At 45.1% G+C, this 22,899-nt stretch overlaps 1 protein-coding gene across 2 annotated transcripts in view; it reads left to right on the top strand.

Moving 5' to 3' along the window:
- Window positions 1–1,492: 1,492 nt before the first annotated feature.
- The window catches only part of Map4k3 (mitogen-activated protein kinase kinase kinase kinase 3), a 156,240-nt gene continuing 134,833 nt past the window's right edge, over window positions 1,493–22,899 (top strand). For both annotated transcript variants that reach the window (XM_021186158.2, XM_021186159.2), the window contains exon 1: window positions 1,493–1,846. In XM_021186158.2, coding sequence (XP_021041817.1) covers window positions 1,751–1,846 — 96 coding nt within the window. In that variant the 5' untranslated portion in view covers window positions 1,493–1,750. The remainder of the gene's footprint in view (window positions 1,847–22,899) is intronic.

Below are 22,899 nucleotides of genomic sequence, written 5' to 3'. Positions count from 1 at the left end.
TTTTTTTTTTCTCCAGAAAAGGGCAGAGAAAGCAAGCAGAGCAGGTCCTGCTTTGAGAGACTTCCATTTCCTTATCTGAATCCAGAATTATCTGCCTGTTTAGCCTAAAGAAGACAAACAGTTCTCCGCCCACAGCACAGGCAGAAGGCAGGCCTGCTCCTCAGCCCCTGCAAGTGCCTTCCACTGGGAGGAAGAAGCGGGGAAAACCATGCCTCGTCCCAAGGAGCTCAAGATAGCACAGCCTTAAGGTTTATCCTCAATTAATCCTGTGACGTGCACTCCTGGGGCAGAATTGCAACCCTGTCACAATCTGATGCTTTGGGATAACTAAACACCGTACAATTGGGAGGCTGTGTATGTGGTACAGAAGGGGGCCGTTTCCCAACAGCTTTTAGTCAATTACTCCAGTAAACACACCCGTCCCGACTCTGAAGTCAAGGGTGCCGTTGCACTTGCAGGGGTGCCCCAGCTCAGCTTCCCAAGTGCTTGGATGACACCACGTATGGTTTGGAGCACACAATTTGGGAATTTAGTCAGTAGGTAAGTTTACTGTAAGTAACATGATAGAAAGGTTTTAAGGTTTGATGAGACCAAGTTTCTGAGAAGGAATCAGGCATTAAGGCACATTAGTCTTTAGGTGTGGTCCCTAAAGAGATTAGAAAAGCATTTTTGAAGCAAAATATCCAACAGAACGCCGGAGCGGTCCTCACTGACTCGGCTACAGCTTTTGGAAATGCGTAGTAGTTAAGTTTACTGAGAACCCAACATGACCCTTCCATTGCCTAAGTTCTTTCTTAGATAACTTTTAGCAGTCTGGACGTAATGCTGGCTATCTGGATCTTGTGCTGGGTGGAGCTCTGGGCAGGTAAAGTCGCGGCTACGTAGTTTCCGGGTGGTCACGTGTTTACATTTCAGGTGTGGGAATAGATCCCTGTCCAGACCACACCCTCTGCAACCACCCTCGTCTCAGGGTTGTCAGACAGCTTGCGAAGTCCCCGCCCCGGGCTTTGAAAAATCCAGCCTTCTCCCTGGACAGAGGTCAATCACGGCTTTGGTTCTGCACGGCTTCCCGCCCACTCCCTCCACGGATTTCTCCCCGCCCCTTGTTCTCTCTGCACCCCTGTCAAGCCAACCCCAAGAGCCCAAGTGTCACTGTCCCCCGAGGGTCTTTCTCACCTTTCTGATGGGGACCTCCTCCCCTAAACCTAGAAGAAAGGGTCGGGGCTCTCGGTTGTACTTGCTCTTAGAAAGTTGGGGAATACCGTCTTGTGCGTGGCAACTACTACCTGCTGGGGCTGGGGCCACAAGCAGCGAGTCCAACTTTGTTACCCAGAGTCTGGCGCGTCCCGCGCGTCCCAACCGGGCGCGCGAGCCGGGGGCGCGCAGGGCCCGCCGGGAGCGCGCGGCCTCCGGGATGGCGGCTGCGCAGTGGCGAGCGGGGCCGGGAACCGGAGGGAGGGCGTGCGGGCGGGCGGAGCGGAGCGGCGGGCGGAAGCCATGTTGGAGCTGCACCCCGAGCGAGGGGCTGCGGGCGCGCTCCTCTCCTGGTGGGTGTGACCCGGCTCGGCGCGGCGGCGGGGGGCGGGGACGCCGGGCGGCTCGTCGTGGTCGGCGGCGGCCGCGGCGTGCAGCCGGGCGATTGTGACCGGCGGCGGAGCCGGGCCGGCCGCGGGCGCTCCCTCCGTGCGGCCCCCGTGAGCGCCCCCCCTCCCCGGGCCGGGAGGGAGGCGGGGGGCACCCGGGGCCCGCCATGAACCCGGGCTTCGATCTGTCCCGCCGGAACCCGCAGGAGGACTTCGAGCTGATCCAGCGCATCGGCAGCGGCACCTACGGCGACGTCTACAAGGTGAGGGCAGGGGCGGCCGAGCCGGGGCCTGCGCCGCGGGGGACGGAACAAAGAGGCAGGCGTGGGGACCTCAGCCCTCGGCGTCCTCGCCGGAGCTGTGCCCCGGACGCACGGATCTCTGACCCCCCCCACCCCAGGCTCTCCTGCGTGCAGTCCCGGGAAGGGCTGCGGCCGGAGCCGCTGCGTTCCTGGGAGGGTGGAGCGGGGCTGGACGCTTGTTGCCTGGGCAGGGTCTAGGTGTCGAACCCCGGTGCTGGGGCTTGGCGTTTGACAAACCTACGTGCCTCTCCGGGACCTGGGATCATAGGCCCCGGTGGCTGGCAGCTACTGTCCGCCCGGGCCTGCTGGATCTGCCCTAACGCTGGGCAGCCTCCATCGACAGCTTAGCCTTTAGCCTCTTAACATCTGCCCGTGCTTTAGCCTTTAGCCTCTTAACATCTGCTTGTCAGTTCCTTGTAATTTTCCAAGTAGTCATGTTTTGTAAAAAGAGAGGGGTTTTTGGAGGCAAGACAGCAACTTCGGGTTTTTGGTTTTTTTCCTCCAAAAAGAATTGGATAGTGGTGCTTTTTTTTTTTTTTTTGTCAGTGACACATAGGAATCAGATATTTTTCCTTTTCTTTTTCTTTCTTTTGTGTGTGTGCGTGTGAATCGAGTATCTAGGGAGAGTATTGGTTTGACAAGGTTAGAATTCAGAGCTCCTTAGCAGGACAGAGTTTCTGTTGCAGAGGGATCACTTCTAAATGTGGGAGGATAAATCGTTCTTCCCTGGCCAGCAAAACTCTTGGCCTCGCGGAGTCTGCCAAGAAGGGAGGCGGATAGTGCCAAAGGTGGCAGCAGTCTTGATTTAGTTGCCTATCTACTTACATGGTAACTGAAGTTGGGCTCCTGTTTTCCAGAACACCTGAGGATGCCCAGAGTATGACTTTGGAAAGTTTAGTTTTCACTTTATTCTTGCCCACGCTAAAGCAATGGGCTTTTTATTCTTGCCTCGATGGAAGCCAATACCTCAGGTCTTTTGTGAGTGATCTACTTGGCTTTTGTGAATGATCACATAGCACCACACTTTCCTCTATTGACAAAGGTGTGTGGAGCATAACTCCAGTGTATAACTTAGCAGCCACGTGTTGATGAACTAAAGACAGGAATGGACCCAGATTTATTTGAAGTCTTTTTTTTTTTTTTTCTCCTGGACAAGAACAGCATTAAACAGCAGTTTCACTTCATTCCAGTTGTATTCTGTGTAGCGAGGACGTCAAGGGTCTGGCAAAGGTTGCTAGCACAGAACAAGAGGGCTGGGTTTGTCCCCCCTCCAGTCTGGCAGCTTCTAGCCAAGATCTGGAAGATGATAAGGCCCTGCTCAGGGCAATGATGAGAGGGGACGAAGCCACATAGAGGGATTGTGATCCGAAGGCCACAGACACCAGTGTGAAGCTGAGAAAGATGGAACCTGAGCAGCCATAGGGATCCTGGATGTGGACTGTGGTTCCTATAGACCTTCTAGCTGTGGGACTTAAGGGAGTCCTGCCAGGGAGGTGAAATTAGATATGGATTTTCCCTTTCTTTCTTAAAAGTGTGTGTGTGTGTGTGTGTTCACACAGAGATGTCCCTGGAGGCCAGAAGAGGGCATCAGATCTCTTAGAGCTGAATTTGCAGGCAGTTGAGAGCCGTCTGACATGGGTGCTGGGAACCAAGTTGGAGTCATGGAAGAACAGCCCGAGCTCACAGCTGCTGAGCTGTCTTTCCAGGCCCCATTTCTTTTTTTCCTTTTTGTTGTATTTTTTTTTAGTATACAGGATTTTGCTATGTATCTCAGACTGACCCGAAAGTCATAATCCTCCACCAGTGTCCCCTGAGTGGGAGAGGTGTAGACACGCCTGACTGCATCCAATTTAGATTTGGACTTCCGGGCTGAGGCTCAGGCTTGCTTGAGTTAGATCTGCAGAACACACGAAAAGTGTAATGAGGATACGGACTTCAGAGTTGTCCTCTGGCCTCCACAGGTGTTAGATGACATGTATCACACACACACACACACACACACACACACACACACACACGCGCACATGAATATTCGGACTTTAAAAAGTTTCCTATCATGATGTCCAGATTGTAGTGGAGGGAGGGAGCAGTTAGGAGGCTTGGGGTATTCCTGGGAATAATAGTGGTCTTGACTAAGACGGTAGAAATATACCCTAATCCAAGAGCTAGAAACTGGGGGAACTCTGATTATTATAGTAGATGAAAAGTTAAATTTTCTGTCTCATAAGTGTCAGTGTGTACAGTTAAGTTTTGGCACACGTGCCTCTGTGTGTGTGTGTGCGCGCGCATGTTTTTCTAGTTCTTGAGAGAGGTCTCATGTTGCCCAGACTGACTTGCAAGTGGTGATATAGCCAAGAACGATGTTTTGCTGAGGTTATAGGTAGGTTCCTGATAGGAATAATTAGCCATGTGTTTACTATATTTAAAAACAAACCTAAACAACAGCAAAACCAAGAAGACAGCTTGGTAGCACATGCCTGTAATCTCAGCCCTTGGGAAGCTAAGGCAGGAGAATGCTGGTTCAGGGCCAGCCTGGCCTACGTGGTATGAGTAATAGAATAAGACTGCCTCAAAGCAAACTCCTTAAATATAGGTGGTAACTTACCTGATTAAAAAGAAAAAAATTAAAGTCTGTAATTCTTCTATCTGAATGTGACAGAAGTCTGGCAAGTTGATGAATCTTGTCAGCCATTAATGCTGGAGTAGCTAACATTTCTGGGGTTCTTGCTATCTGGCACATACTTACTGAAAGTTTCCTCCCTCCTCCTACAACTGTCTTGTGAGGCAGGTGCAGTTGAAGAAGCAGGTATAGGGAGGTTTAAATAACTTTCTAAAGTTGGTAGATGGCAGAGGTAAAAGCTGACTAGTTTGTAGGCTGGGTTCTCCATCAGTGGGAGGCACTGTTTCTGTAAACATGGGCTGGGACAGATTGTCATGCTGAATTTCCCAGGGAGGAAACTGAGGCACGCTTGCCTTGGGCATTTGGACTGTCGCACTTCTGAGTTTTGAGTGGCTCTTTTGGCCGCTCCTTCCTTGATTGTGTAGCCGGCCAGTGCACATCAGACATGAGAAGCTCGATTCTGGCCAGACTCATCACCAGAGACCCTGGTGATGTCTCTGTCCCTGAGAGTCACTGTATGGTGTCTGCATCACACCTCCTGCTGCTTCATCGCCCAGAGCTGAACCTGCCTTCCTTTTTACAGCCAAGTCATGCTGTTAAGACACACCTTTTCCACATGTGTTTGCTGTTCGATGTTTCTGACACGCATGCTCCTGATGAGCTGGAGAAAAGTGATTCTTGTTTGTAAAAGCCAGTGTATGAGCGCTGCTCCTTAAGCTGTCAGTGAGTAGGTGCTAAAAATGGAATGGGTCTATTAAGTAAGTAAGTTAGTCCTAATTATAGTAATTCTTGGAAGGTTGGTGTTTCAAGGGATTTTTATTTTGAAAACTCTCCACCCACTGCAGTGACACAGTTACTGTATTTGTAGCTTGGTTATAGAGCGCTGATCTGGGATGTTGAGGATCTGGGATCCAGCAGCTATGCAGCTTGTAAAACATACTTAGCATCACAGGACTACCTTGTCTGGGACTGTTCTTGCCCTCATAGGTCCTTTCAGTTGGTGCTAAGTGAACGACTTGAGTTTTACCCCCCCCCCATAAGTTTTTCCCCTTTCTTTTCTTTTTCGTTTATTCCTCCCTCCCTTCCTGCCAGTGTGATCCATTTCATCGACACTGTCGGAGAGTACTTGAATATACACTTTTAAAAAGAGAACTGTGCCCAGTCTTTATCAGCCATTGAACATTTGTACAAGGGTTACCTGGGTACTGTGAGACAGACACATGAAGCTATGATTGGGCCCCGAGAGGATCATGAAGTACTCTGAAATTAAGAAACTTTATGTTGTGTGTGTTTGTTCTTTATTTTGCATGTGGAATGGCTCGGCAAGCATGCCTAGTCGTGGGCCCCATTTGACTCAGGAGAGTATGAATGCAGCCCAAACTCAAAATCATATATTTACCTAATAGGTGAGGGGGTGAGGGGGGGAATAGAGAGAGAGATTTTTAGTTCAATTCCATGGTTCTTAAGTGTGAACCTTTTAGATGAATATGCTGCATCACATGTTAAAAGGTAACATGGATGTAATGTAAACATTCTTTATGTTCTCCTCGGTGAGAATGTAGTGAGCATAAATTTGTCATTGGAAGACTGTATTGGAGAAATTGGAAAGTTTTATATAGTTCATACTGTCCACATATAATATCTGCATGTGTTGTACTGACTTTTCATACACAGGACACTTTTCCAGTTTAGTTTAAATTATTCCTAAAGTCTTTGCTTTTCCAGGTTTATTTCAGGAAACCCATTATGTAGTCTCGTTGCTGTCCCCAGCTCTAGCCAAACCCTGTGTTCTCTGGAGTTCTGTCCCTTTTCCTTGCACTGATCTTGTCGCCCACTAGGCGGGCCTTAGTGTGCTATGGCCAGAGTCCTTGGAGTCATCCCAGGTTCTAGATGAAATTCTCAGGCATTAGTCACAGCTCGTACACAGGTGATCTCTAAGCATTGGTGGACGCTTTAGGGAAAGCTACACCGTGGGTTTATTAAAGACACAAGAGAGATCAGCGGGTGAAAAGAGCTTTCTCTAAAGCTTCACAGTCTGCAGTTGATGCCAAATAGTGGTGGAAGGAGGAACCTGACTCCATAGAGCTGCCCTTTGACCCCCCACAAGCATGCCTTACAAAAACAACAACAGCAACAACAACGACGACAGTAAACGGTTAGAAGTCCTGTGTTAAGCCTGCCAAACTCTGTGACCCAGCAAACTTCAAGCTTAGCTTGGTTATGGTGCTCCTTGAACTTCTCCTTGAACTAGTGTTACTTTGGAAATGTTGACAATATATTATTTTTAATCTACGTATGTTTGAAAGTCATTGTCTCAGAAGTAAAGGCTATAGTGTAGTTAAGCTCCAAAGCCCCACTTATGTGGCCGTCTATATCATAGATTTGAAATAGATGGGAAATTGGGCAGGAGAAAACATTGAGACATAGGGTAATAGAGTCAGAAAATCAATGTGTAGTATTTAGAGAAATGTGTGTTAGCTTCCTTGTGACTACGTCTTTATAGGTATCCAGATGTCAACAAAGACTGGTTTTCCCATTATAGTTAGCATTCACCACAATAAAGCTTTGTAAAGCTCTCGGGGTTTTGCTGGTAGATTGTTTGTTCACTTGTTGTTCTTGAGGCAGGTACTCTCTTAGCCATAGCTGCCTCCGGTGTACTAGGACTGCAGGCTCTGCTACCACATCTGGTGGAACTGTTGTTAATTCTCACTTCTGATGGAGAATGAAGACTCGAAGCACTCGAGAACAGCTGGGCTATAGCTGGCTGGGTTCCTGCTCACATCTACTTGTGTGGACAGCAAAGCCTACCACAATAGTTCTCATCTTGTGGGTTGTGACCTCCTTTGTGGGGGATGTCTAATGACCCTCTTATGGAGTCACCTACGACCATCAGAAAACACAGATAATTACATTGCAATTCCTAGCAGTTTGCCTTCAATCTTGTCTCATGTAGTGTCTGTAAATGCCCATCAACTACATGGTTTGTATTGAGATGAGTGATTGGTCAATTGTCTTGTGAGAAAGGATTGGACAGCCACCATACACTGAACAGCTCTGATACAAAGCTGACATAGTAGGAACAGCGAGCGAGTGGTAAAAACGGCAGGGTTTGGCACATAGCATTTATAGGAAAGTAAAGCATGTGTCCACTTTTAGTTATCAAAGTTCGAGACCAAAACCTTCCTGGTTTCCTCATTCAAGATTCCCTCGATGCCTCAGACTCTCCACAGCTGAGCTGTCTGTATCACCACGGCAACCTAAAGAGCAGGTTCTAGAGCCAGGCTCCCTGTGTAATCACCCACTGACCCCCGGCTCCTCAGTGTGCCGGTGATGCCTGCGAAGGTGTTAGGACTGTCATGGCCAATTGCTGCTAGTGTGACTACATCTTTTGTTCTGCTACCCTCACACTCATCTTTGTTTCTTCTGTACTTCCTGTCTCTACTTAGACTCTCTGCCTCCTTTCCTGGCGTCTAGATGGATTGTCTTTCCATTTCCAGCATGTCTCAGGGCATGTGGTTAGTATAATAGAAAAATGTACTTGCAAGTTCTAATATCACTTTTAATAAGTGTGTCTGTGACCCTCCACCCACTGTCTGTCTGTCTTTCTGGAATATTTGTGGGGAGGAGCTTCATTAGAAATACAAGTAAGTTAGAATTAAACAATTTGCCACCAAAAGTGGATGCATATTTATAATGAGAAAAGATATTCCAACAAAGTATTATCAACTAACTTAGAGGAAGGACCCTTTCTCCTGGGGTTTAAGCCTCTGATGAGAATGCTCATGTAAAATGTTCCTGATAGCAAGCTGGCACTGTGCACACAGACCACTCCGTGTGCCCCAGCAGCTCTCAGCAGCCAGAGAAGCCGTTCAAGCACCAGGCTCTCTTTTGGTTACATTTGTAGAGAATTCAGCTCTCCTCATTTTTTCTGAGTTTCTCATTATTGCATGTGTCACTACCTGTCATGTCTTACCAGAGTGTAAATCCAGAGTGATTTTGCTTGATTCAGTGCTGTATCTTGAGGGCCTAGAAGAGTGACTGATAGTAGAGTCTCGAGGACTATCTGGAATGAAGAAGATGGCAACACAGGAGAGTGGCAGCTATGTGGGTGGAGGACAGACCATAGTTTCCGACGGGCAGGGCTTACAGCACAGTACTGCTGGGCCAGTCCTAAGGCTCTGGCATTAGTGGGCACAGAATGTAAAGTTGGGCATTCGGATCTGAAGGCCTAAGCAAGGCTCAGAATTAAATGCACGAGAAGTCACTGTTGTTTTATGCTGAAGATTTAATGGCTATAAGTGGGTTTGATAACCCCCTAACCCAACAGTCTAAATTACAAAATAGTCCTAAATCAAAACATTGTAGTGCTGACTGATGTCCAGTGGGAGATTCAGTCCTGGTCTCAGCAGCCCTGACACAGGTATGCTGAGAAAGCATTAGTAGCATTCTCCTAAGCAGTCTGAGCAGGGCGCATGAAGCAGGTGAACTTCACCTTTAGACTTGGTCCTGAACCCAGATCTCACTGTGCATATGTGATAGCTAAGTGTTTGGAGAAATCAGGAAAGAGTTTGGTTCAAAGTACTTGCTAAGGTCTCGCCTCTAATAAGTGCACCGCGAGGCTCTTCTTCAAATGGTGCTGTTTGAAAATACGATTGCATTTTTAGGAAAAGGACTTTGCTCAGCAATAGGAAAAAAAAAACCCTTAAATTCAAGAAATGGAATTGTGTTTTCTTTTTGCTGTTTGGTTTTTACAGTTCTTTTTTATAATCTGGAAGAGGCTGTGTTTCTGTTGCAACTACCTCAACCGGAGATTCTAGATTAGGGTTCCCAGTGCAACAGTGCTGGCTGCCTTTGTCCTGTAACTATGTGATGGTTTTCAGTAAGACATTCTTGTTGTTATTGATGCTTAAACTCTTCTTAGGAATTTGAAGTAGTAAGTTTTTTGTTTTGTTTTGTTTTGTTTTGTTTTCTGTGTAAATCTTCCACCTGTCTTTGCCTGAACACTCTCTTGGCTGCTTATAGGTTAAAAGATACATGCTTAAACCTAATTCTCAAGGCTCAGTGGTCCCAAAGGACCAGTAAGATTTCGGTAGCGTGGAGGAGGCAGGGAAGAGAGTGGGCAGCCATCCAGGTGAAGTGTAATGATGGGTAAAGGTCTGAGACCTAAGGGAGAGATTGACAAGCATGGAAGGCATGCGAGGTGGAATATGGAAGAAAGGATTTGCTGGATAAAGCAGGGCCAGACCTGTTGAAAGCCAGGGGATGTGGGTTAGAGACAATAGCATGGGCTCCAGGAGGGAGCTCAGAAGGCTTTCCTGTGGGAGTAATGGTGCTAGAAGTGTCCTGTAGTATTCTGACAGTCACAACAGTGGATCTGAGGGGAAGGGCAAAAACACTTGCCAGAGACACACACACACACTGACATTGTGGATGTTAGTGACAGCCATTGCTCTTCACCACAGTAACAAATATATCTGCGAAATAAAAACACTGCTAGTAATAAACCGGTCATATTAGAATAAATCACATTTTAATGAAAAATAACTTTTCTAAACAAAAAATCGAATGAGGGTGGCCTTGCTGTTGTTTTGAAATGTGTTTACTCTCTGTTTAAAGAGACCAGAGTCTCAGTTCTACTTTTCTAGCCTGTGGCAATGTTTGGCTGAAATACATGAAGAAGATCTGGCCTCACAAATATGGAGTTGGAGAAGAGATAGAGATTTTAGGTATTTGTGGCTATTCTTCTCTGATTGCCTGCCTCTTGAGAAGTGGTGACTTCTTTAGGATTAATTGCATGTGGAGCTAGAGTGGGGGCCAGTCTGCTTGCTGTCATGGTCCAGTTGCCAACCCAACACTCCAGCTCTGTCATCCCTGCATGATTGTGCATCATCGTGCTTTGGCCATTTGGAAAAATGCAGGTTTCCTATGTTATCTGGGTCTTCTTCAAATTCCCCAAACAGGCTTTTTATGTTCTCAAATTAGAAAGGTCTTGAACTGTGTTTCCCCGGAGTCTGATTCTGCTTAAAGTGCTAGCTGGATGTATGGCTGCCACAAATGCTGTCTATCAATTGTTTTATTGATGTGACAGATACATTTAATTCATTTTCAAGAAAATGTCTGTAATATACCCAGTCATGAGCAACCCAGGTTATCTGTAGTCATTTTGAGTAAACCTGACATGCCGTGGAGAAGTGGCTAGCTTGGCTTGCAACCCGGGCGAGGAAGAGCTGTGTGGTACTGCAGGTGTGTCTCGTGTATCACATAATGTCATCACATAGGATATGAGATGGCATGTTACAGGGTCAAGATTTAATGAAAATAGTTAATGTCGTACTCCAACAAAGACACGCGTTGGTAAAAACAAGTTTCCCCCTCTGAATCTGGGGCAGTGAAGAACACATGAGTGCTAGTTACTGTGTGTCTACTTCCTTGGTTTGTGCCAAGGCTTAGTCATGGTGGCAAATAGCACTTTTTGTATTGTTCTGAAAATAGTTTTGACTTCCTGGACCAAAAAGAATCTCAGGAAGTTTCAGGGATCCTGGGACTGTGCTCCAAGGTTATCTGAAGAAAGCTAGGGATAAGTGTTTAAGCCTTGTCACTATAACAAAACGCCTGAGAAAACCAGCTTAATGAAAAAGAAGGCTTAAGCGTGGCTCATAGCTTAAAAGGTTTCCATGCCTGGGCACTCAGCCTGGTTCCTCTGGGCCTGTGGAGGTGCAGTCTATCTATCGTGGCTGTGGTAGTGTGTGATAGGAGCCACCAAAGCAGCTCAGAGGCAAGGAGTAGCAGGAAGCCACTGGGCCACAGTCCCTTTGAAGGCTTTGTACAAGGACTGAGGAAATCAGTTTCTTTTGAGGACTGAAGCATTATTAGGAAGACATGTAAAGCCCCTACCTCTTTTCAAAGTACTACAGATTCAGATAGCAATGTCTAAAAGGATTAGTGGACCAGCATATATATCTTATAAAAATTAAACAATAAGAAAAAATAATATTTTAAAATAGATAAATACTTTTAATGTGGCGATATATTTTCTTCCAGTTTTTAGACACAATTATTTTACAAATTTGTTTACTATTGTATATTTTAAAAAATTACAGAGGGCTGGAGAGATGGCTCATCGGGTAAGAGCAGGCACTGCTCTGGCAGATTCCCAGGTTCAGTTCCAGGACCACATCAGGCCGTAGTTTGTCATCTCCGGTCCTGCTTCCGGGTGATCTCACACTCTGGGCACCCAGGGCACCTGCATGTGCACGGCACACGTAAATAGGCAGGCACCCTAAGTAAATACATAGATGACTCTTTTAAAACTTACAGTGAAATACAGATTATATGTTTCAGTTATGTGGTCCTTGACAATATATACAGCTGTATGACCCAGTTTCTTAGTAAGACGGATGGTTCCATACATTTCAGTACATTTCAGGAAGTCCCCTCTTTTGCTCCCCGGCTGAACCACACAGTGGTGCTGCCCCACTTCATCCCATCGTCACTCTTGTGATTTCTGTCACTGTGAAGTGTCTTCTGAACTGAGTGTGCGTGGATCACAGATGAGTGCTTGGCAGCTGGGGAACCACCTAGCTGCACACACTGGACCCTTGCAGGCTTGCCCTCCTCTGCTGGTGTGCACTGTACTTTCATGGCTCCTTCACTGTCGTGGTCACTGTAGTTTTGAAAGTTGAAATCAGATAATGTATGTCTTCTAGCATTGTTATGTTTTTCACAATTGACTTTTCTATTTACAGCCTGGGCTTTTTTATACATATTTTAGGATTAGTTTTCAACATAAATACAGATGCTTGCTGGAATTTTTTTTAAATTAACAATGATTGTAAACTTTGGAATGTGGCAAGAAGTATAGAGCAGTCTCGGGGTGCAGAACTCAACCATCCTAATGGTCAGATCCTATCTGCACAGCTGACTACCGCTCAGGCTGCTTTTACCAGCTTGGGCTTGCACTCATTAAAAAAAAAATCTTTGAGAATCATTATCGTTTTGCAGTATTTTATCACATACATAGCCAGCTGGGATTTTGATTGGAGTTGTATGGGATCTGCAGATCAATTTATGAAGAATTAAGGTCTTACCAACATTGAATCTTCTCATCTCTGGGTGTAATATATCTATTTATTTAGATCTTTTAAAGACCACATCAATATTTTTTGTTTTTTAAAAATTCATAATTTCATAAATTCATTTATCCCTAGCTTATTCTGCCGATACTACAGCAAAAAGGTAATCATGGGATACCCAACGCAGCACATCAACCATTTTTGTGAGCCACGTTTTTATGTCTTACGAGAGTCTTCACTGTGCTAGTGATAGCTGACCTCCCAACCTTGTTCAGTTTTAACCCAGAGCATATGGACTCCTCTTAAGAAATGAGGAGACTAGAAAAATGACTATTTAAGCAAACCTACTTCAGTAATGTCAAAGATGAAAACAATGGCCTTATACCCCCAGCTTATTTTTATAAGTGAGATATTGTTATATTTATATGTGAACATTCTGCAGAATGCATCTTCTTTGACTTTAGAAGGAAAAATGCACTTGAAGGTTGTTTCATATTGACAGGAAAAGCAAGCAGAGAGCAGCACTGGGTTGTTTAGAAGAGCTCACCATGTTCCTTTCTGATATCCAGCAGTTTATGCTCTAATGGAAGGAAACAGGCTACGGACAGAGAGCACAGCTAAGCAGCCTTCCTAAGGTAGAAGTTGAACACTTCAGGGTAACAATGAGGCTTTAGACGAGAAATTTAAGACTTCCTGGAAACACTGATCTTGCTTTAGTGCTTAAAGAAAAATTGGGTCTCTATGTAAAGAATCCCTAGGTCACTCAGAAGGATGTGTGGGCTGGGTAGAGTTGGTAAATTGTTTGTTTGCCAAGTGAGCATGAGGGTCTGAGTTCAGATTCCTCCAGTACCCACACAAAGCCAAGTGCAGTGGCGCACGCCTGTGAGCCAGTGTTGGGCAGGCTGAGATAGAGGATCCCTGGGGCTGGGAGGCCAGTCGGTCTAACCCAGTCAGGGAGCTCTGCAGTGATAGACCCTGTCTCAAAAAGCTGAGGGCAAGAGCGACCGAGGGAGACATACATGCACATGCGATATAAACATATGTATACATATACTGCACACACAGTCACTCCTGTGGGATTGAAGTGGACAGAAATAATCAGTAACTTTTCTTAGTCATAGGCATATGGGGAAATGAGATAGATGATGCTTCAGAAATCTAAGATGCAGGTGAGTACCACTTTAGAATTTGCAGGGCTTGTCAGATGGCTTAGCAGGTAAAGGCTTGTATCACCAGCCTGATGACTTGACTTTGATCCCTGAAATCCCCATGGTGGAGAGAACGGGCCTCTGGCAAGCTGCCTTCCACATCCATAATCATACCACGGCATGCGCCCTCCTCCCACAGTAAATAAGTGGAATGCGTTTTTGAAAAGAACTAGGAACACATTATTTATTTTGTTGTGATTTTCATTAGTGCCAATCTTGTCTTTCTGATGTTTGGAAGCTGTTGGTTGGTATTTGGTGACATTTCTTACCAAATCTCTCCTTCCTACCCACTCAAAGGTTTTGTAGTTTTGAGGCTGCCCATAGAATGCCCGGATGCATGGTGACTCTGGATACTCCCTCTGTTCTGGTTGGCTGTGCTGTCTTACTTTGGCTCATGAATGCTGCAGGTTGCCGTGTGGACCTTTCCTGTCTACCGATGGCTGTCTCTGGTGGCCATCCTCGTGCTGGCACAGTTTCTTGGCTTGCTGACCCTCCTGGCGTCTTACTCCTTTCTGTACTACCCGCTGTTGAAGGAATGTTTGGTGGGGTTTTTTTTTTCTTTAGTTTCTAAAGTGAGGAACCATGTGAGGTAAAGGTGATTCTATCCACAAATCTCCTTCGTTTATCTTTGCTGCCTTTTTGTAGTTGCTGGGACTGAGGTTTGCAGTCAGTTGCCCTGCAGCGTCTAACGCATCTGTCTGTCTGTCTGTTCTCTGATTGACTTGGACATGTCCCCCTTCGCCATAGGTGTCCCGAGGCTTCACAGTAGTGTGTGCACTCGGAAGTGGAAGTGTGGTTCTTCTCTAAGCTTAAGTGTTTGTTTCCTCTTTCTGTTCCTGTACCTCACCTCTCTTTATTATTCTATAGCCTTTGTTTTTTCCTATATTTTAGTTTAACTTTATTATCATGTGTATGAGTGTTTTGTCTGCATATATGTCTATGGACCACGAGCTTTGTGTGCTTGCTCTTTGAGGGTTCCGGAAGGGGCTGTTCCGAGTCCCTCCCTCCACAGCTACAGGAGGTTGTGAGCTGCCATATGTGTTCTGGGACTCAAACCCAAGGCCCTGAGGAAGAGCAGCCAGTGCTCCTAACCACTGAGCCAGGCTTCATTCTCATCGCCACATATTTTGAATTATTGCTTCAACGAAGGATCCTGGAGGGACATGGTATATAGACCATTGCTTTTTACATTGTAATTATTAATGTTTCTAGAAGCTCCTTTTTTTAAAAAAAACTTTTTCAAGTCTATGTATACCTTTTGCATAATTTCTTCAATTTTGACTTTTATGTTTTGTTTTTTAAAAATTAGTCTTTAACATTTTCTTTTGAAGTGTCATTGTATAATTTTAATCTTTGGTAGGTTTAATCTTTGTACTGTGTACTGTGTTTCTGTGTACTGGCTTTTAATCATGGTAGATTTTATTTTATTTCATTTTTTCCCCCGTAAGAATCTGTGACTCAGGTTGGTGGAACACGTATGTTTGTAACAGCTTTGCCTTGCCTTCTGCAGAAACCTCTGTTCTGTTCCTGCTGAGAATGGCTTCGATGTTGGTTTTACAGTGTGGGATTTCTCAGACCTAGTGCTGTCGGGGACTGGAGCTCCAGGTCACAGTGAGCAGTAAGCTCACTACAGGATCTCACTGCATGTGCAGGCTGGGTTATATATGCATCTCAGGCTCTCAAGTGCTGGCATTGTAGACGTGTATCACAATGCCTGGCTTCATTTTAATTCTAAAAAGCCCCTTCACTCCACCCACCTCATGTTCTTAAAAACCCAAGCAGGTTAGCTACCTGTGCTTATGAGTAGCCTTTAAAAAAACCTCTGGTTTTATTGTAATAAGGGTGTGGTCTCTTCTGGGGACCTTTATTTAAGGACTCTGTTCCCTAAATATGGCCTTCTAGACTGGATTTTTTCCGCTTAGCTGGGTGACTTGGATATTCATCTCTGTGTTTTTGTGATGTGGTTTTGGGTGTTCACTTGAGTGGCTTTAATACCTCGGGCCCCTCACTTACCATGTTCATCCAACACAGCATTGGACTGGTTCATTCCGCTCTAGTCGTGCAGTTCCCACCTTGCATTAGTGTGATGCTTGTTAAAACAGATGAATAAGGTTGCAACATTGTTATTACTAACGTCCACAGTTTACCTGGGAGGGACTGTGTTACAGCACAGTTCTGTGACAGACTGTCCCTATCTTACAGAATAGTTTCACTGTCCTAAAAGTGACCAACTCATGGATTAATTTTGCCCTCCCCTCCCTCACAATCCAGTTCCTGGTCTGTATACAGGTATATAAACACACATGTGTATATTCTATATTACGCATTTTTGTATATACATTTTCCCTTCCAAGATGTCATATAACTAGAATTATCTAACATTTGGCTTTCTAGACTGGCTTCTTTCACTTAGCTATGTGACTTGGATTCATCCTTGTCTTTTTGTGACATGATAACTCATTTCTTATATTGATGATTACTAGTCCCATTCAACCTGGACGATTTACTCTTTCACCCGTTTGAAAACTATTTTCGTGCTCTCCAAGCTTTCGCATTGTAAGTAGAAATGCAATGAATAATCATATACAGGTTCTTACACAAAACTTTCATCACGCTTGAGTAACTAGCAAGGACCCAACTATTGTGGGATTGATTATATGGTAAGCCTGTCCTTAGCTTTGTAAGGAGCCGCAGTACCTTCCAGAGGGGCTGTATGCATTCCCACCAGCAGTGACTGAGAGGTCCGGTACTTGACATCTTCATCAGCACTTGGTGTTTCCCGTGTCTTGGATTTGGGCCACTCTACGGTATGCATGCTGATACCCATTTTAATGTGCAAATCCTAACATTATGAAGTATTGAACATAATTTCTACTGTATGCTTTGTTATAGCTATGTCTTTTCTGGTAAGATACCCTATCTAAAGCTTTTTAGAAATTTAATTGTGAGCCAGGCATGGACTTAAGTCTACATTTTAAGATTATATCATAATCTTAGCACTCAGTAGATTGAAGCAGGAAGATTTCAACTTGCAGGCCAGTTTGGGCTTACATAGCAAAACCCCATTTCAAATAAACAATAAAAAATTGGATTGCTTGCTTTTGCTTTGCTGTTGTTAATTTTAAGAGTTTAATTTTGGGTCCATGTCTGTTACTAAGTAGTATTTGCAAAGGTCTCCCCCTTTGTCTTGTCTTTTCATTCTCATAATGTCTATGTCAGACCCGGATTTTCTAGTATGTTATCTCTGTAGCTTTGCATTTTTATCTCTGTAATCTACTTTGAATGGAGGTATAAGATCTGGGTGTGCATTGGTGGGTGGGCCTGGTGTGAGAGTTCTAGGTCCAGAACCATTTGATGCAAAGACTCTCTCTTTGTGTAGCTTTTGTTCCTTTGTGAAGGCCAGCTGGCTGTATTGGTGTGGATCTATTTCTGGGTACATATATTAGTGTGCAACCATGTAACAAATACCAGTGACAAAGTAGCCATGCTTTGATTGAATTGATTGAATGGCTTAAGCAACAGAAAATTATTTCTGGCCAGAATTCCAGAGATGACCTCTTCATAGGGTGGTTTCTTGTGTGGAGTCTTTTGCAGGCATACAGAAGGTCCTTCTCCTGGTGTCTTTGTGTGGCAAAGGGGTAGTGATGTGGAGTTAGATGTAGCCAGACTGAGGAGGTAATGACTGGGAGAAGCCCTTGAGTTTAGTCAAGAGTGTTGTCGCTACTGCCGCCTGTGGAGTTATTTTCTTGGACTGGTTAGCACTGAATAATCAATCATTTGATGGTGATAGGAGGAGATGACACCTTCTGTAGTTGATTGCCAAGGAGTTTGGCCCTGCTGTTTCCTTCCAGTTCCAAGTTGTTTTGTCTTTCTGTTGGTCCCTAAGGTTTTTGTTGAACAATTAAACCTTACCGTCGTTGATTCCAGCTAGATCCCAAGGAGGCCAGGTAAAAGCGGTTATAGGACTTACTCATTTAATCACAGCATTAGGTAATAGGGAACATTTTTTGAATAAGTATTACATTATGTGACTCTCAGTAAACATAAACGATTCTTACAGTCCATGACCATATAAGAAAGGCTCTTTAGGGGAGAGAAGGTGAAGTTGTTTTAAAGTATGGTTTAGATTTAGTGGGTAAGCAGAACATTGTATTAGAGGTAAGCATTGCAGGTGAGGGCCCTCCCTATGAGCAGTGAGCAAGAAGGGCTTGCGCTGGTTGGTACTGGTCAGAGCGTCTTGCAGAGAGTGGATGTGAAGGGCTTGTTTGAGTATGGGTCAAACTAAAGGAAATTATTTGTTTTAGAGAATGGTGACATAAACTGAATATTAATAAGGAAAGTCATAGCAAATACATGTACTGAATACTTAACTGTGTGTCAGGTGTGACTTCATAGGTGTTCTTGCTCTAATGTGCTCCTTAAAGCTAGGGAAGGTGAAGTTGGTGACTAGAGGTCAGGTAGGCGTAAGGTCTCAATGAGAGCAAAGTTGAGCTCCGAGTGAACTTCAGGTCCTCTTTGCTGCAGATCTTAGGTTTTCTTGTGTTGAGCTAGACCAGAATACAGCTTGCCATATAGTTTGCAGGGTATAAATTAGACATGATAAAGAAAGGGACCATTGAAGATGGTTCAACAGAATTGAAGGGAGAGAGCTACTGATAGGCAGGGCCTGTTTATTTCTTAGCTCCTTGGGAGAATGGGTATAGGTGGCAGCCTCTAGTCTTTCAGATAAATTCCATGTTTCCTGGAAGGTGGCACAGCAGGCCAAGAGTTAGATCAATGACAGAGCATTGTTGTCTGATTGAGGCCCTAAGGACCTGGATGGAGAGAGAAACTAAATGAAGAAGATGTGGAGTTAGACTTCCATAGATTGAGGTATGTCTCTGGTAGAAAGCTGCCCTCTTGGGCCGTTTCTCAGGAAGTGCTGTGTGGAGTTGGAAGAGCGGTGAGATGACAGCAGAGAAGACACAGCAAGGGAGGGAAGACACATCTTTGGCCTGAGTTGTCAAGCCTTGGGCCTTTCCTAGCCTTTTTATTTTGAGCGTCCAAAGGAATTTATGACTCATGGATTGAGGTGCCCGTTGCAGTTTTATGTTTGTACCCTGTGCTGTGGGTACACCTGCTTGTGGAAGCTGTAGTGCTAGGTTTGCTATTGCAGGTCACTGTTTCCTGATCAAACAGGGAAGAGAGCGCTGCGTATCCAAGGGAAGTGAGTACAGATTGTGTATCGATGCAGTGCCTGAGGGATGGGTGCTTCACGCTTGTAGAAGGCTGTCCCCTGAACATAGCAGCCAGTAAACTCTGTCTCCTTAGGAAGAAGCTGGGACTGCTTGGGAGTAACCATGGAGCTTGGGCCTGTTGACCTCCCCTCATGAAAAGAGTGGGTCGTACCTGAGGCCTCAGCTACCCCACACTGCACACCTCATGCAGCAGCCGGGTGTGTTTCAGCCTGAATTGCTCAGAGCATAGAGTTAGACAGAGCCAGAGTCCGTAGAGGGGAGCTGAGGAGGAGGCTCCATCTGCTCGGCTCCTGCAGTCCATGCTGTGCTGAGGCTTTGCTGACCGCCCACACTGCTGTAAATGAGTTAGCCCAGTAAACTGGCTGGCTTGCAGAGCTGCGCTGCGGTTGGTGCTTGTTTAGGTCTCCTGTCTGTCTCCTCTCTCCCTTACTCCTGGGAGCCAGTTAAAGTGTGGGCAGCACAGACCCCAGAATTACGATGCTCTCTCCCCTCTCTGCTCCTTGGGGTGTTGGTTTGTTTGCTCGTTTTTGTCCCTCACCCCCATCCCAGTCCTCTGGTCCTCCCATTGCTGAGAACCGAGCAAGAGCGGAAGGCCTGCCGCAGAGCTGTGCTTGCTTTCCAGGCTGTCAGCACTGTCATTTCTCTTCCCCAGCGCTCTGCCGATTCTGAGGACTGTGGCTCTGGTTAGTGCTGGCACATAGTCCACATGCCAGGAATCCGGTAATCATGGAACATGCTTTGATTTTGGATGCAAAGATTTTTTTTTTCTTTTTCCAGTAAAACTGTGGCTACAGGAGGTTTGACAATCTATTTTTTTCTCCCAAAACCCAAAATTGAATGTTTCGGTAAATTGCTGGGCAGGGCTGCTATTTTTGCTTTTTGTTTTATTGTTTGTGTTGAGTTTCTTAAACACTTTCTGTCATATTATGAGGCAATGTTTGAATCAAACTTAGGAAATATTTCCATAACAATTTACATTATTTTTATGAAAAGTGATATAAAAGACCCTTTAGGCAATGTTTTTTATGAATAAAGTTTTGCCACTTTTGGCAGGCTTTGGGGCAGTATCAGGGAAGTAACATTTCACTTCCTGGAGTAAAGATGTATATTTTTTGCAACATTCTCTGCAAAAACTATGCATTTCAGGCACTGTACTTGATCCCAAGGTCTAGCGTGATGCGAGCTAGGCCCCTGGTCTACTGTACCCTGAGCCTCAGAACTCAGGGAAGACTTTGGTGTTTATCTGGCTAAGATTTAAAACATTAAAATTTAAATAGTTTAATTAGGATTAAGACAAGAGATTTTTTTAAAAATCTCTTTTGAATTGTACAGATTGAGTCGCATGTAAGAGATGCTCACTTTATCCGGTGCTCCCTCTCCGGGATTCTTCTTTTGTCACGTTCCCATAATACAGTCCTTACGACCGAGTCCTCACGCTGCTCCTCACTGTTGCCCTGCCCATGCCTCTCTGCCATGCTAGGGTCCCAGCTCCCATACCGATTACAGTTCACTAGCAGGTTTGGTTACATGGACTGCTCTGGCCTGTAACAGTTTTGCAGACTTTTTCTTCTCTGTGTTTTAATGACCTTGACAGATGGCAGGTAAGATGGAAGTCATGGAGCTAGGGTGCCCGCCCGCCCGGTCAGCAGGGGCTTGTCACTCACAGTGTTTACATTTGTCACCTGGCACCCAGTGTTTGCCCAGCCTGTGCATAGCTGTGATTCCAAGGGCGTGCCTTTCACACCCCTTGAAGAAAGTCTCATACTGGGGATGGGCAGTTAGGCTTCAGCCACCACTTTTAGGCCGGGGTGGGGTGGGGGGGTAACTATGTATAGCTGTGCCTTTGCCCCTGTTAATTGTATTTGTTGTTGATGCTGGGGCTGTGCCTCAGATGTCACCTATGCTAAATACATATTCCTGCTGTGCTATTTAGTCCCCAGTTTGCTTATTCAGTTTCTTTATTAGTGTGGATTGATGGCTACAGTGCACGGCTACATACTTCATTGGAATTTAACTGCATCTGTTTGTTCTCTGTCTTTTTATAGGTCCACACCATATTGTTTTTAACACATTCTGGCATTTTATTTTTTTAATATTTTTAGGCATGACAACATACTTAGGCTCATCTGTAAATGCTTTGCTGTGGCCTAGAATCAGGCGTTTCTCAATAAGCCATGGTTCTTCTTACTGGTATCAGACAACCAAGGTCTGCGAGCAATGTTAGAGCGCTTGCCTTCCTTTCATGACGCCCAGGTCTGCGTTACCCCTCCACAAAACAAGCAAGACAAAAACCTTGAAAGTTGTGCTCTGGGTCTGTTCCTTGCTGTTGGACTGCCTTGCTTCTAGGTGCTCTCTCTCAGCAGATTGTGTGTGTGTGTGTGTGTGTGTGTGTGTGTGTGTGTGTGTGTGTGTGTATGAAGTGTCTGAGCCATATAAATACAGGTACCTGTAAACTTTTTGGTTTTTTGAGACAGGGTCTTGCTATGTACACAAGACTGGCTTTGAACTTACAGAGCTCTACCTGCCTCTGCCTCCTGAGTGCTGGATTCAAAGGTGTGCTCTACCATGTCCAGCTATATAAATAGTTCTATATCCATCTCTGTGTATTTTAGCCTAACTGAGTTCATAATAGTCTCTTTATTCTAGTACCTGATGGTTCCTGCCAGCCTTCCCTTTGCTATCTGTCACCCCCATCTTCAGTAGGGAGAAACCTGGCTCCCATATTTGTTCAGTTCCAGTATACATATTCTATATATAACATACAGTTTCCATATAGTAGCTGATTTTAGTGTTAATTCATTGCTGTGAAGTGAGTACTTCATTCTAATTTACAGATAGAGGGATTTGTGGGCAATGTAAGTGACTTCCCCAAGGCCCCACAGTCAGTAAGGAAGTGCACTAGAGTTGAGCCCAGACAGCCAGACTGACGGGAGTGGGTGTGTAGACAGTGGACCTCTGCGACCTGCAGTGTTGCTTCTTGTATATATTTTTTAAAAGGTCTTTGTTTTTCTAAGGAATTGGGGGTTTGGAAACGACCTAGACAGTTCAAGATCCCCCCGGAAGTGAGGCAGAATGGCAGTTAGGAACGGTAGGCAGACAGAAGAAAACTTTTGAAGAGAGGAAAAGTGAGATTGTACTTGCAAGAACAGGAGTTTATGCTTTTGAAAATGTTCTGGAGTGAAAATATAGCCAGTGTTTCTTTTTCTCTCTCTCTCTCTGAACCATTCCACGCTGATTGCCAGATCACTGCTTCTTCCTGGTGGAAGCATGTGGCTGGCACCTTCCTCACGGATGCCTCTTCACAGCGGGAAAGGAGAAGGTCAGCACTGCAGTTAGCAAAGGCATCAGATTGGTGGCTAGTCAAAACCAAATTATTTGAAGGGATTTCGTTATTAATGTACAAGAGCCATCTTATCTATATTCTGTGTACTTGTTTAGTGTTTAGTTTTATTAGCTTTTATATAGAAGACCTTAGTCACTCTGGAGTTTGTTTTCAAACTCTGGAGTTTTGCCCCCTCCCTTCACCTCTTGCAGCATCTGACTTATATTTAATAGTTTTGTTGAGGATACAGCTCAACTCAATGAGTATAATTCAGTGTTGCATCTAAAGACCAAGTGTTGTTCATCTGTAATTCTATTTTTATATTAATTCCTCCTAATTAACACCAACAGTGACCATCATGTCTCATAGTTATGTCTGGGGTGGTGGCTCAGTGGTAGAATGCCTGATTGTGAACATTCCTAGGTCCTTACTCTGAACAGAAACTTAAAAGCAAGGGAGGGCCGGGCAGTGGTGGCGCACGCCTTTAATCCCAGCACTTGGGAGGCAGAGGCAGGCGGATTTCTGAGTTCGAGGCCAGCCTGGTCTACAAAGTGA

Source organism: Mus caroli, chromosome 17 (assembly GCF_900094665.2).
Source record: "Mus caroli chromosome 17, CAROLI_EIJ_v1.1, whole genome shotgun sequence".
NCBI lineage: Eukaryota > Metazoa > Chordata > Mammalia > Rodentia > Muridae > Mus > Mus caroli.
This window is presented reverse-complemented; position numbering and strand designations above follow the sequence as displayed.